At 40.6% G+C, this 12096-nt stretch overlaps 1 protein-coding gene across 4 annotated transcripts in view; it reads right to left on the bottom strand.

Moving 5' to 3' along the window:
- Positions 1 to 12096, bottom strand: part of LOC107811032 (alpha-N-acetylglucosaminidase) — a 36811-nt gene that overhangs the window by 20311 nt on the left and 4404 nt on the right. For all 4 annotated transcript variants that reach the window (XM_075238002.1, XM_075238003.1, XM_075238005.1 and 1 more), the window contains exons 6-10: positions 11347 to 11441; positions 11060 to 11141; positions 10383 to 10489; positions 7983 to 8013; positions 7038 to 7155 (exon numbers count right to left, since the gene is read on the bottom strand). In XM_075238002.1, the coding sequence (XP_075094103.1) occupies positions 7038 to 7155; positions 7983 to 8013; positions 10383 to 10489; positions 11060 to 11141; positions 11347 to 11441 (433 nt within the window). The remainder of the gene's footprint in view (positions 1 to 7037; positions 7156 to 7982; positions 8014 to 10382; positions 10490 to 11059; positions 11142 to 11346; positions 11442 to 12096) is intronic.

Raw genomic sequence — 12096 nt, 5'->3', positions numbered from 1 at the left:
GAATAACATGGGGGATAAGGGGTCACCTTGCCTGAGACCCCTGGAGCTGCCAAAGAAACCACACGGGCTACCATTAACCAGGACAGAGAATCTGACTGAGGAAATGCAAAACTTTATCCATCCCCTCCATCTTTCCCCAAACCCCATCCGCATCATAATGAAGTCCAGGAACTCCCAATTGACATGGTCGAAAGCCTTCTCAAGATCTAACTTGCATAGTAAGCCGGGTTCTCTATTTTTCCTTCTGGAGTTTACAAATTCATTTGCCACCAAGGCAGCATCCAGGATCTGCCTACCTTCCACAAACGCATTCTGGGAGGACGAAACAGTCATGTCAAGAACCTTCTTAAGTCTGTTGGAAAGCACTTTAGAAATAATCTTGTAAATGCTCCCCACGAGACTAATAGGCCTGTAGTCTCTGATACAAGATGCACCTTCTTTCTTAGGCACAATAGTAATAAAGGAAGCATTGATACTTCTCTCGAAAACACCATTCGCATGGAAGTATTCAATGGCTTCCATCAACTCTCCCTTGATGGTGTCCCAAAAGAGCTGAAAGAAAGCCAATGAGAAACCATCAGGCCCGGGGGCCTTATCACCAGCACAAGACGACACAGCCTCGTGCACCTCCTTCTCCTCGAAAACCCTTTCTAGCCACTCGTTGTCTCCCTCCCCTATATGGTTGAACTCTATTCCCCCCAAAGTCGGCCTCCAACTAACTTCTTCTTTATATAAGTTCTCATAAAACCCCACTATCGCCCCTTTTACTTCCTCCTCTCCCTCAATCCTCACCCCATCCACAACTAAGGACTCTATGAAGTTTCTCCTTCGATTTGCGACCGCCACCCTATGAAAAAACTTGGTATTCGAATCCCCCTCCTTTAGCCAGAGCGCCCTCAATTTTTGCCGCCAACTAGTCTCCTGAGCTATTGCTAACTCGACTATTTCCCTCTTAACCTCCCCCAATCTCTCTTTCTCAGATTCGTCTAACTCCCCCGCCCCTTCCCCTCTTTCTAAATCCCCCAATTCATGCATAAGCTCCCTCATTTTAACCTCTACCCTCCCAAAAACCTCCTTATTCCACCTAATAATATCTCCCTTGAGCAATTTGAGTTTCTTCGAAAGCCGGTATAAAGGTGTCCCTGATACCCCATAGCTTGTCCACCATTCTTTCACCTTGTCACCAAATCCTGGCACCTTCAACCACATGTTTTCAAATCGGAAGGGAGCACGCACCCCCCTCCCTCTGCATCCATCTAGCAAAATAGGCAAATGATCTGAAGTCAACCTAGGTAAAGGAATCTGCAGCGCATTCGGTACCAGCTCATCCCATGAGGGAGATGTCAGGAATCTATCAATTCTAGACCTTGAGTTGGACTCCTCCGCCCTGGCCCAAGTAAACCTTTCCCCTGACAGAGGAAGGTCAATGAGAAGGTGATCATTGATGAAGTCAGAAAACTCCTCCATGGCCCTCGAAAACACACTACACCCTAATCTCTCCTCCGGGAATCTAATAGTGTTAAAGTCTCCCCCTAGAACCCATGGAATGTCCCATTCCCCCATAATATTGGCCAGTTCCCTCCAGAAAGACACCTTGGACCCTTCCCCTACCGGCCCATACACTCCCCCAAATCCCCACTCCACCCCACTCACTCTATCTTTGACGAGGGCTGCCAAAGAGAAAACTCCCTTCCTAATCTCCTTTACCTCCAAGCTTCTATCATCCCACATAAGTAGGATGCCCCCCGCACTTCCCGCTGCTGGGACCCAGTCATATTTCACCCAACTACCTCCCCAGACACTTCTCACGATCGCATCCGACAAAACTTCCATTTTGGTCTCCTGAAAACAAACTAGGTTGGCACCCCACTCCCTAACTCCCACTTTGATGATGGCCCTTTTGTTTGGGTCATTCATCCCCCTCACATTCCATGAAAGGATCTTAACTTCCATAAGCGACAATAGCCCCCATTTCCCCACCTCCCCTAGCCGAGGTCCCTTTCTCTTTGTCACACACTCGCCCCCTTCTCTGATACACCACTACATCCCCCAAGTTATTTTGCTTAACACCTTTACCCAACTCCCTCCCTGCACCATCGTGAAGAGATTGTTGCTCAATCTCCCTCAACAGTTCTAACACCCTATCTTCCTTCCCTGCAACAGATACACCTCTTGTATTGTATTTATGATCTAATATCATATAACCTATTTTCTCCCGTGCTTTCTCACATGGTATCAAAGCATTAGTGAGAAACCCGTCGATGTGCATCATTCCAGCGACTTCTGGGAAGAAAGACCTCTTCGCCGTGCAATTTTCCGGCGACTTAGAAGGCTGTCCGTAAGCAAATCACTTTCTGTTGGTGTTGTGCAAAAACCAACAACACCACAAGACTCCTCAGGCTCCGGCGACCAAACCCCAGTCAACCCAACCGGAAACACACGTCCACGCGCCCTCACGCGCCTGGAAAAGAATTTTTTTCCGGCGAGATCTGACCCACGCGCCGGAGCTTGAGCACTGTTCCGGCCAGATTTTGAAAAAATTTCAGTTGAACAGTAGGATCGCCTAGTAATTCCGATCCTACCTTCATTGATTTTGTTTCATTCCAACCACTTTGAGTTTTCCGTCAGCTACAGTAGATTCCGGCAAGCTACAGTGTTTCCAGCGAGAACATTGTTTCTGGCGCAGAACAGTGTTCTGTTTTCCTGCTGTAAACAGCGTTTTTCAAGCTATTTCTTCAGTTTTCTCACAGGAGTTACTTATTTCCACTATTTCAAGTTAACCCTGCTACTACAAATTGTAGCAACATGGGAACCAATGCTTTGAATAGTCGGATGGTTTCTTTAGCAGATTATATTGAGTTCCTTCAGTACAAATCATGTAAGCAGACATCTTCTGAGATAGCTTCTGTTGTTCAAACAGGTAATAGAGTGACTTGTTTCTCCCACTCTTCATTCTCTAAGTCTTGGGTCATTGATTCAGGTGCATCAGATCATATTTCTGGTAACAAATCTCTTTTCACTACTATTTCGTATTCTCAATCTCTTCCAAAAGTCACAATGGCCAATGGGTCTCAAACCATGGCAACTGCAATAGGTCAAGCAAGCCCACTTCCTTCCTTACCTTTAGATTTAGTCCTTTTATATTCTCAATAGTCCTTTTAATCTCATAGCTGTTAGTCGCTTAGCCAAATCACTTAAATACGCTGTTTTATTTCTTGATGACCATGTTTTTATACAGGAATGCAGTACGGGGCGGATCATTGGTACCGGGCGTGAATCAAACGGACTTTATTACCTTATCCTTGCTAAATCACATGGACTCACATCTTGTCTTCCTTCTACAACTTGTCCTGTTACTGATTCACCAGATTCATTACATAAACGGTTGGGATATCCCAGTTTGTCAAAACTTCAGAAAATGGTATTTGGTTTATCTCACTTGTCAGCTCTAGAGTGTGAGTCATGTCAGCTCGGTAAGCATACTCGCTCCCATTTCCCTCGGCGTCTTGATAATCGAGCAGAGTCACCTTTTACTTTAGTCCATTAAGATGTTTGGGGTCCTAGTCGAGTCAGTTCCACCTTGGGATTCCGCTACTTTGTCAGTTTCATTGATGATTATTCAAGGTGCACTTGGATATTTTTGATAAAAAATCGATCCTGAGCTGTTTTCTATTTTTCAGACCTTCCACACTGAAATTCAAAATCAATTTGGGGTTTCTATTCGCACATTTCGTAGTGATAATGCCCGAGAGTATTTGTCTTCCCCATTTCAGCAGTTTATGAAATCTCATGGGATTATTCATCAAACATCTTGTCCGTACACATCTCAACAAAATGGGGTAGCTGAAAGAAAGAATAGACATCTTATTGAAACTGCTCGTACCCTACTCATACAATCTCATGCTCCGTTGCGTTTTTTGGGGATGCCGTTCTTACATCTTGCTATCTTATTAATCGTATGCCATCTTCAGCTATCCAGAACCAAGTTTCATTCTCTGTAATGTTTCCCCATTTACCTTTGTTCTCTCTTCCACCTCGTATCTTTGGAAGCACTTGTTTTGTCCATAACCTTACTCCAGGAACAGATAAGTTAGCTCCTCGTGCTCTTAAGTGCGTATTTCTAGGTTTCTCGAGAACACGAAAGGGATATCGATGCTACTCTCCTGACCTTCAGCGGTACCTTATGTCCGCTGATATTACCTTTCTTGAAACCCAATCATACTTCACTGGTTCAGGTCATCACTTAGATATTTCTGAGATACTACCAGTTTCATCTTTTGGAGATTCAGTCACTCCAGCTCCACCACCTACAGCTCCAGTTGTAACTCCACCACCTATAGCTCCAGTTCCACCACCTGCAGCTCCAGTTGTAGCTCCGCCACCTATAGCCCCAGTTCCTCCACATAATCCAGTTCAACCTTCTGCAGCTCCAACACTCTTGACTTATCATCGTCGTCCACATCCAGCATCAGGCCCAGGTGATTCACGCCCCGCATCAGATTCTGCACCTACTGCGGACTTGTCTCCTCTTAGTCTCCGCAAAGGTGTACGATCCACACTTAATCCTAATCCCCACTATGTCGGTTTAAGTTATCATCGTCTGTCGTCACCTCATTATGTTTTTATATCTTCCTTGTCAACTGTTTCTATCCCTAAATCTACAGGTGAGGCAATATCTCATCCAGGATGGCGACATGCTATGATTGACGAGATGTCTGCTTTACATGCGAGTGGCACTTGGGAGCTTGTTCCTCTTCCTGCAGGTAAGTCTACTGTTGGTTGTCGTTGGGTTTATGCAGTTAAAGTCCGCCCGGATGGCCAGGTTGATCGGCTTAAGGCTCGTTTTGTTGCAAAAGGATATACTCAGATTTTTGGGCTTGATTATAGTGATACTTTCCGCCCGGATGGCCAGGTTGATCGGCTTAAGGCTCGTTTTGTTGCAAAAGGATATACTCAGATTTTTGGGCTTAATTATAGTGATACTTTCTCTCCCGTGGCTAAAGTAGCATCTGTTCGTCTCTTTTTGTCCATGGCTATTGTACGTCATTGGCCTCTTTATCAGTTAGACATTAAGAATGTTTTTCTCCACGGTGATCTTGAGGAAGAAGTTTATATGGAGCAACCACCTGGTTTTGTTGCTCAGGGGGAGTTTAATGGTTGTGTGTGCAGATTGCGCAGGTCACTATATGGTTTGAAACAGTCCCCTCGAGCTTGGTTTGGTAAGTTCAGCACAATTATTCAGGAGTTCGGCATGACTCGTAGTGAGGCTGATCACTCTGTGTTTTATCGGCATTCTGCTCCTAATCTGTGTATTTATCTAGTGGTTTATGTTGATGATATTGTTATTACTGGTAATGATCGGGATGGTATTACTAATCTGAAGCAACATCTTTTTTAGCACTTCCAGACTAAGGATCTGGGCAGATTGAAGTATTTTCTAGGTATTGAGGTCGCTCAGTCTAGCTCAGGTATTGTTATTTCACAGCAGAAATATGCCTTCGACATTCTTGAGGAGACTGGAATGATGGGTTGCAGACCTATTGACTCTCCTATGGATCCGACTGCTAAGCTTCTGCCTGGACAGGGGGAGCCTCTTAGAAACCCTACGAGATATAGGAGGTTGGTTGGCAAATTGAATTACCTCATAGTGACTAGACCTGACATTTCTTTTCCGGTTTCTCCCTGTGATAGTCACTGGGATGCAGTTGTTCGCATTCTTCGGTATATAAAGTCAGCTCCAGGCAAAGGATTACTATTTGAGAATCGAGGCCACGAGCAGATTGTTGGGTACACAGATGCTTATTGGGCATGATCACCTTTTGATAGACGTTCTACGTCTGGATATTGTGTTCTAGTAGGAGGTAACTTGGTCTCGTAGAAGAGCAAGAAACAGAATGTAGTTGCTCGATCTAGCGCCGAAGCCAAATATCGAGCCATGGCTATGGCGATGTGTGAGTTAGTTTGGGTCAAGCAGTTACTCAATGAGTTAAAGTTCGGAGAAATCAGCAAGATGGAACTAGTGTGTGATAACCAAGCTGCTCTTCATATTGCGTCAAATCCGGTGTTCCATGAGAGGACTAAACACATTGAGATCGACTGTCACTTTGACGGAGAAAAAATACTTTCAGGAGATACTGTTACAAAGTTTGTAAAGTCGAATAATCAACTAGCAGATATTTTCACTAAGTCTCTTACTGGTTCTCGTATTAGCTACATGTGTAACAAGCTCGGTACATATGATGTATATGCACCGGCTTGAGGGGGAGTGTTAGTTTACAGATATGTATAATGTAGTCTTGTCCCACATTGGAAGAGGAGTAATATCTCCTTGTAGTGTATAGCTATAAATAGGGACCTCTTGTATTGTATTTATGATCTAATATCATATAACCTATTTTCTCCCGTGCTTTCTCACAAACACAATGGACCAGTAACCACCTCAGATCAACCTTAAACTCGGGACAATTTGAGCTAAAATCTTAAAAGTATGAGAAACCAACTAGCATCAAAGACTTCCAACAAAACAATTTTTTTCCGTATCTAAGCACTACCCTGATCGATAACACGGTCCCAGCAGTCAATGGCATTATTTTCCTTGATAAGGTAAATACGATCAATGGCACTTAAATCCAGGAAATTCCTTGAGAAAATTCATGAAATAAACCATGATAAAAAGTTACTGTCTCGAATTGGTTAAAATAGCAAATAGCCAGGATCCATACCTTGTAAATATTGAAAGTATCTCGATCCCTATAATTAGAAGATTCCTAGGGGTGTAATTAGGTGTTTTTCCTTTCTAGAATACGTGTAAATACTAATTAAATCCCAACGGTGAGCTCACATTTCTTATGTTTTTAACTTCCAAAACATTTTTCCATACTACGAGTTTTAAGATGCCAAAATTAACAACAGATCATAATAGAGCTCAAATAATGCTAGATATCATTACCTTATCAAAAAAATAACAATAATGCTAGATATCATTAAACAAATAAGTAGCCAAGTAAGTGTAAAAGTGGTAAGAATAAGAAGTATACTTGCATCAACCACACCGCATTGTTATCTGCTTTTGACATTGCTTTGTACACAGCAGACCCGAGAGATGAAATATATGTCGGATCATCAGTAGGTGGAGTGTTCTCATTGAAAGTATCACTGTATAAACATGCCAGTTCTCAGATTTTGAATAATAAACCAAAAATTGAAGAGAAATTTGTATTTGCCTGTTCTAGGCACTAAGAATAAGCCTTGAGTGGAAGTTAAAAGAATTCTAAATTTGATGCCCTAAAACAGCCCGATGAGATCCCTTAGCTGGGCATTTAATGTCAAGATCAAGAAGTTTTTGACTTATTTTGCAAGACCCTGGTACAAGTTCCACCGTTATATGTTCGGATCAAAAGAGTTGTGACTATCCCCCTTTTTTTTTTGAGAAGGTAACAGATTCCAATATATTGATAAAAGTAGTCCGTAGCACAAAGATTGTGCTAAGGAGTAACAAGTTACAAGACCCAAAAATTGACAAAAACTAGTCTTGTAACAGCTACAAGGAGCCAATGAGATCTACTAGAGACTCTACATCTTGTACAAGAGCTTCTTTACACCAATAATAAAACAAAAACATACAGTTCATCTTATATGAATCATCTAGGAGGAGAGATTAAGCTTGAAGGGAAAAAAAAATAGTATTACTAGTACTTACAGGCTGCAAAAAGGTGATCTTACATTTAAGGGTATAAAAAACAAGTAGGACCATTGTCTTTAAGTTATAAATCTTTATAGCCCCATATCTTTCCTAATCAAATTAACTGAATTTTCCAGTTCAATCAATAGAGTCACTGACAGGCAGGGCAGAGAATATATAAAAGATACGAGCAATAAAATCAACTTTTTCAGGCTTTAAAAAGTGAAAAACTTGAAACTGCTTGTGAATTTTTTGTACTTAATTTGGCCAGATGAAGTAGTTTAGTGGAATGATGGACTACCAGTTGTAAATATTGGTGATGTCTCCATATTCTGCAGTGAACATACAAAACATGAATCACAAAAGAGTCAGCTGAGATCAAATGACAGGAAATACACAATTATAGGCTGCAAAACATTTAACTCTTTTTTCTCAAAGGAAAACCCAGGAAGTAGACCCTGCATCGACTTGCCAAACAAACAATATAAATAATGATTCATGAACTATAACCAACAATATGACTGAATCAGTGAAATTGGGAATTTGCATCACCCAATCCTGCCTAAATATGAGCATCACAATAAAACTAGATATACTACACCATATGTGCTTTGGCTTCTTCCTCGGCAGGAATTGAGGTCGACAAGGTATTTGATCCATTAAAGCACCTTATAATGCAGTTCGCGTAGTGTTAGGCACTTGGGGGGGGGGGGGGGAGAGAGAGAAGAGGGAGAACTAGATGTTGAAAGTCATTATACCAGATCACAAAAACTAGCAACCTCTAGCACATACTATCAACAAAAACAGCAATATTCAAGTATTTTAAGCTTAATTGAAGTCATCAATGATCATAAAAATTCTAATGGTATATCAATTACCACCACCCTCATCGGCTTTCTAATACTTAACCCAAGATACTTTTTCTCCTTCAACAGGTGTCTGTCAGAATAGAAAATGCATCAAGCACTTTATACGCTTTCTCCCTCCCTACCATGTTATCTATATTTAACTTAAGTGCAATTAATATCAAAACCATACAATCATATTAGCTTTTTTGCTTCGAATATGGTTATGGGTGTCAAGGATAGAAAGGAAACAATTACACTTGAAGATGAAAATAGAAAAAGAGGACAGAAGCCACATCTCATATAAGCTTTCATTAGGGCATGACTGATAAAATACAAGTGCTAAGTGTTAAATAACTCATGATTTTAAAGGCACAAATACAAAGCATGCCATAGTCTAATTTGGAGTGAGAAAAAAATGGGGAAATGCTGAAAACTGGACTCATGTTATATGACTAGTAGAATCTAGCAGAACGGTAAATACCAAATTCAAAAATCCTCACCAGGAACAAACCCATGCTCCCATAAAAAATAATAACAGACTGACAGAATACAACTCCAGAAGTAACATAGCATGGCTAAATACAAATTTTAGGGTCCTAATTCCCTGAGGACCTCCCAACAGATATGTAGTCAGGGTTAAATAAGTTCATCTTGTTGGAAAAATACTGATTCAAGTGCTTTCCATTTATCTCTTTTCTAAAACGTGCTCAGGCATGTGCTTGTCATGTATGTGATTTTTGCCTTTCTCTAAGCCTCATCGTATTTCTGTTTTCTAGATGTACCAGGTAGGCAAGAGTATGTGAATGACTATGGTTCAAATCCCATTTCATTCCTTGCATCTCTTAACTTAATTTAACTATCGCTATCGTATTTTGCAGATTTGCCAGGATATTGTAAATCTGCTGTCTAGGAGTGGTTTCGCCTTTCAGAAATTTATATGTTTAGAAAAAAGACAGAACTCCTAATTTTTATTTGTATTTGCATAATATTGGCACGAGATGGTTGCACATCTGGGCCGGTAGTCGTGGGAGAAGAAGACAAAAGGCATGGAAGGTTGCTCCATTAGCCCTTATGTGGATCGTATGGAGAGAGAGAGAAACAGGAGAGCTTTTGAGGGGATTGAGAATGTTTTTGCACACTTGAGAACTAGTCTCGTGTCTTTGATAGCTTTTTGGTGCACCCATGAGATCCCAACTTGTATAGATGACTGGGTGTCTTCTGTAGAGAATCATGTTTTGTTGTAGATCCTCTACCTTTTTGTATACCCCTTGTATAAGGGAGTTTTCCCTTTGTGAATAATACCATTTACCTTATCAAAAACATAATATTGACACGAGATGAGTTTAAATGGGGTAACGTGGTCACTGAGGATTCATATAGCTGACCCCAACTTGTTTGAGACTGAGACATAGTTGTTGTACTAGGATATTCTAAGTTGGAAAAATTGTTTGTGACAATGTGGACACCTGAGTTCCCCAAAATCTGGTGCAGTGTCATCTCTTCATACTGTCTACTGGTCAAGATTTTAGAGTTATAGAGCTGTTGGGAACTCATTGGTTTCCCCAGTGAAGCGTAGTGGTCATGCAATTTCTTGTTTATTCTATTTCTTTCCATTAGTTCATTTAACATAGCAGGTGGAAACAGATAAGGGTAATATGTTAAAAAGCTTTGGACCCTCAATGTTCTATGTTCAAAATGGAAAAAGATAAAGCAATAGAACAAGAATAAAAGAGGTCAAGAAGCTTCACAAAAGTCTAGAATCCTTTTACATTTTTCAAGACCAAAAACTTTTATCTGTATTCTGTTTATTAAAGACGAATCCTTTTCAACTGAAGGACAGAAGTATTACTCACCCTCAATCTGTTTCCGGATAAATGCCTCTCCAATTTCAATAAATAAAGGATCGGAAGGGGCAAGGAGAAAAGTACAACACCATCGAGGGTCACCATTAACAGTGTTCCTAAGAAAAGTATAAACTCCATCAGGTTCAAAACAAGCAAATCTTCCTAGTATCTGACAATAAAATTTTCAGCCAAGTTAGATGTACTTTCTTAGGGAGCACTTCAGAAACATGAAAATTTTAAAATTACCAGGGATAGAATTTTTACTTTCGGAAACAGAAAGCTAAGTGAGTCCTTAATACTTCTAGCTCTTCAACATAAGAAAGGTTAGTCGGAATTCGTACATTGCTCTATACGAATATAAAATTGGAAAACTATCGTTCTTTTTTAGATTATAGAAGAGAAGTTGGTCAAAAACTAGGAGGGTAGAGGAAAAAAACTAAAGGACGCATCTCACTAGCTGTCATAAGCTTATCATCTAACGAACATCACAGAAATCGAACTTAATTTAGAAACATGTTGAAGAAAAGTTCTAAAACTTGGCATGGAGAGTGAAGCGAAGGGAAAGAAAGAGATTGTGAAATATTTGCATATCCTCAAAATAAAAGTAATAGAAAACAATGTTATGAAAAGGACCAGCAAGACGGAAATTTACTAATAGAGACAACAAACTTCAAAAATTGACATACCAGTCCCCAAGTCTTGTAATATTTGCAGACGGGAATATCTTTTTTAAAGCAGCTGGAACATTTCCAGAGAATGATGGAAGCACTAGCAGCCATTGGAGAAAAATGAAGACAAGAAAATTAGTTTGAGCAATCACATTGTGAATTGAAGAAGTAAATAACAGAAACACCTTCAACTTAATTAAAACACCGGGCTACGAGAAGCCATGGTCTGCTAATCAGAATTCGAACATAAAGAAGAAAGACAAAATTGGTGAAAGATTCCTTTGGAACCAAAAACAATGGCATACCTGGGGTCATGCCCACCTCTTGCATCCGAGATAATATCTGTTTCTGCAATGCTAACTGAATATTTAACCAGTTTTGAGATAAAGGTCCACCCCATCTGCAGTGCAATATAGATTTGGAGTGTAAATATCCAAAAATGAAACACAATAAGATACAGAGAGCAATCCGCAGCAAACTTTGAAGCATAGATACCATGAGGAATGTAATACAAATAGGGATGAATTTAGTCGCATCTGCTGTATGAACACTTTAAAAGTGTAGATAAGGACCCAAGGGTGTGGCCTAGTGGTCAATGAAGTGGGTTGAGAATCTGAGATCTTAGATTCAAATCTCAGAGGAGACAAAAACACTAGGTGATTTCTTCCCCTCTGTCCAAGCCTTGGTGGATAGAGTTACTAGATACCTGATGGGAGGTAGCAGGTAGCCCGTGGAATTAGTCGAGGTGCGTGCAAGTTGGCCCCGACACCACGATTATAAAAAAAAGTATCGCTAAAGATGCATGCTTTCATCTTCATCCTCAAAAAATACAAACTTTAACGAGGAAAATGTCGGATTGTGCTAAGACAACTAATCCCCGTGAGGGTAAAAAATGACACCTGGTCTTTCTTACCTCAACAACGAAATGGTAAGACACAAATAGCAAAGGATAATAGGCAGCTAGGGAAAAAACATGGAGACGAATCAGCTTAGCTTTGCAAAAAATTGAGGCACAAATGATTCTTCAAGCTCTTATAACATTGGTAACAAATAGA

This window comes from Nicotiana tabacum, chromosome 19 (genome assembly GCF_000715075.1).
Source record: "Nicotiana tabacum cultivar K326 chromosome 19, ASM71507v2, whole genome shotgun sequence".
Taxonomy (NCBI): Eukaryota; Viridiplantae; Streptophyta; class Magnoliopsida; order Solanales; family Solanaceae; genus Nicotiana; species Nicotiana tabacum.
This window is presented reverse-complemented; position numbering and strand designations above follow the sequence as displayed.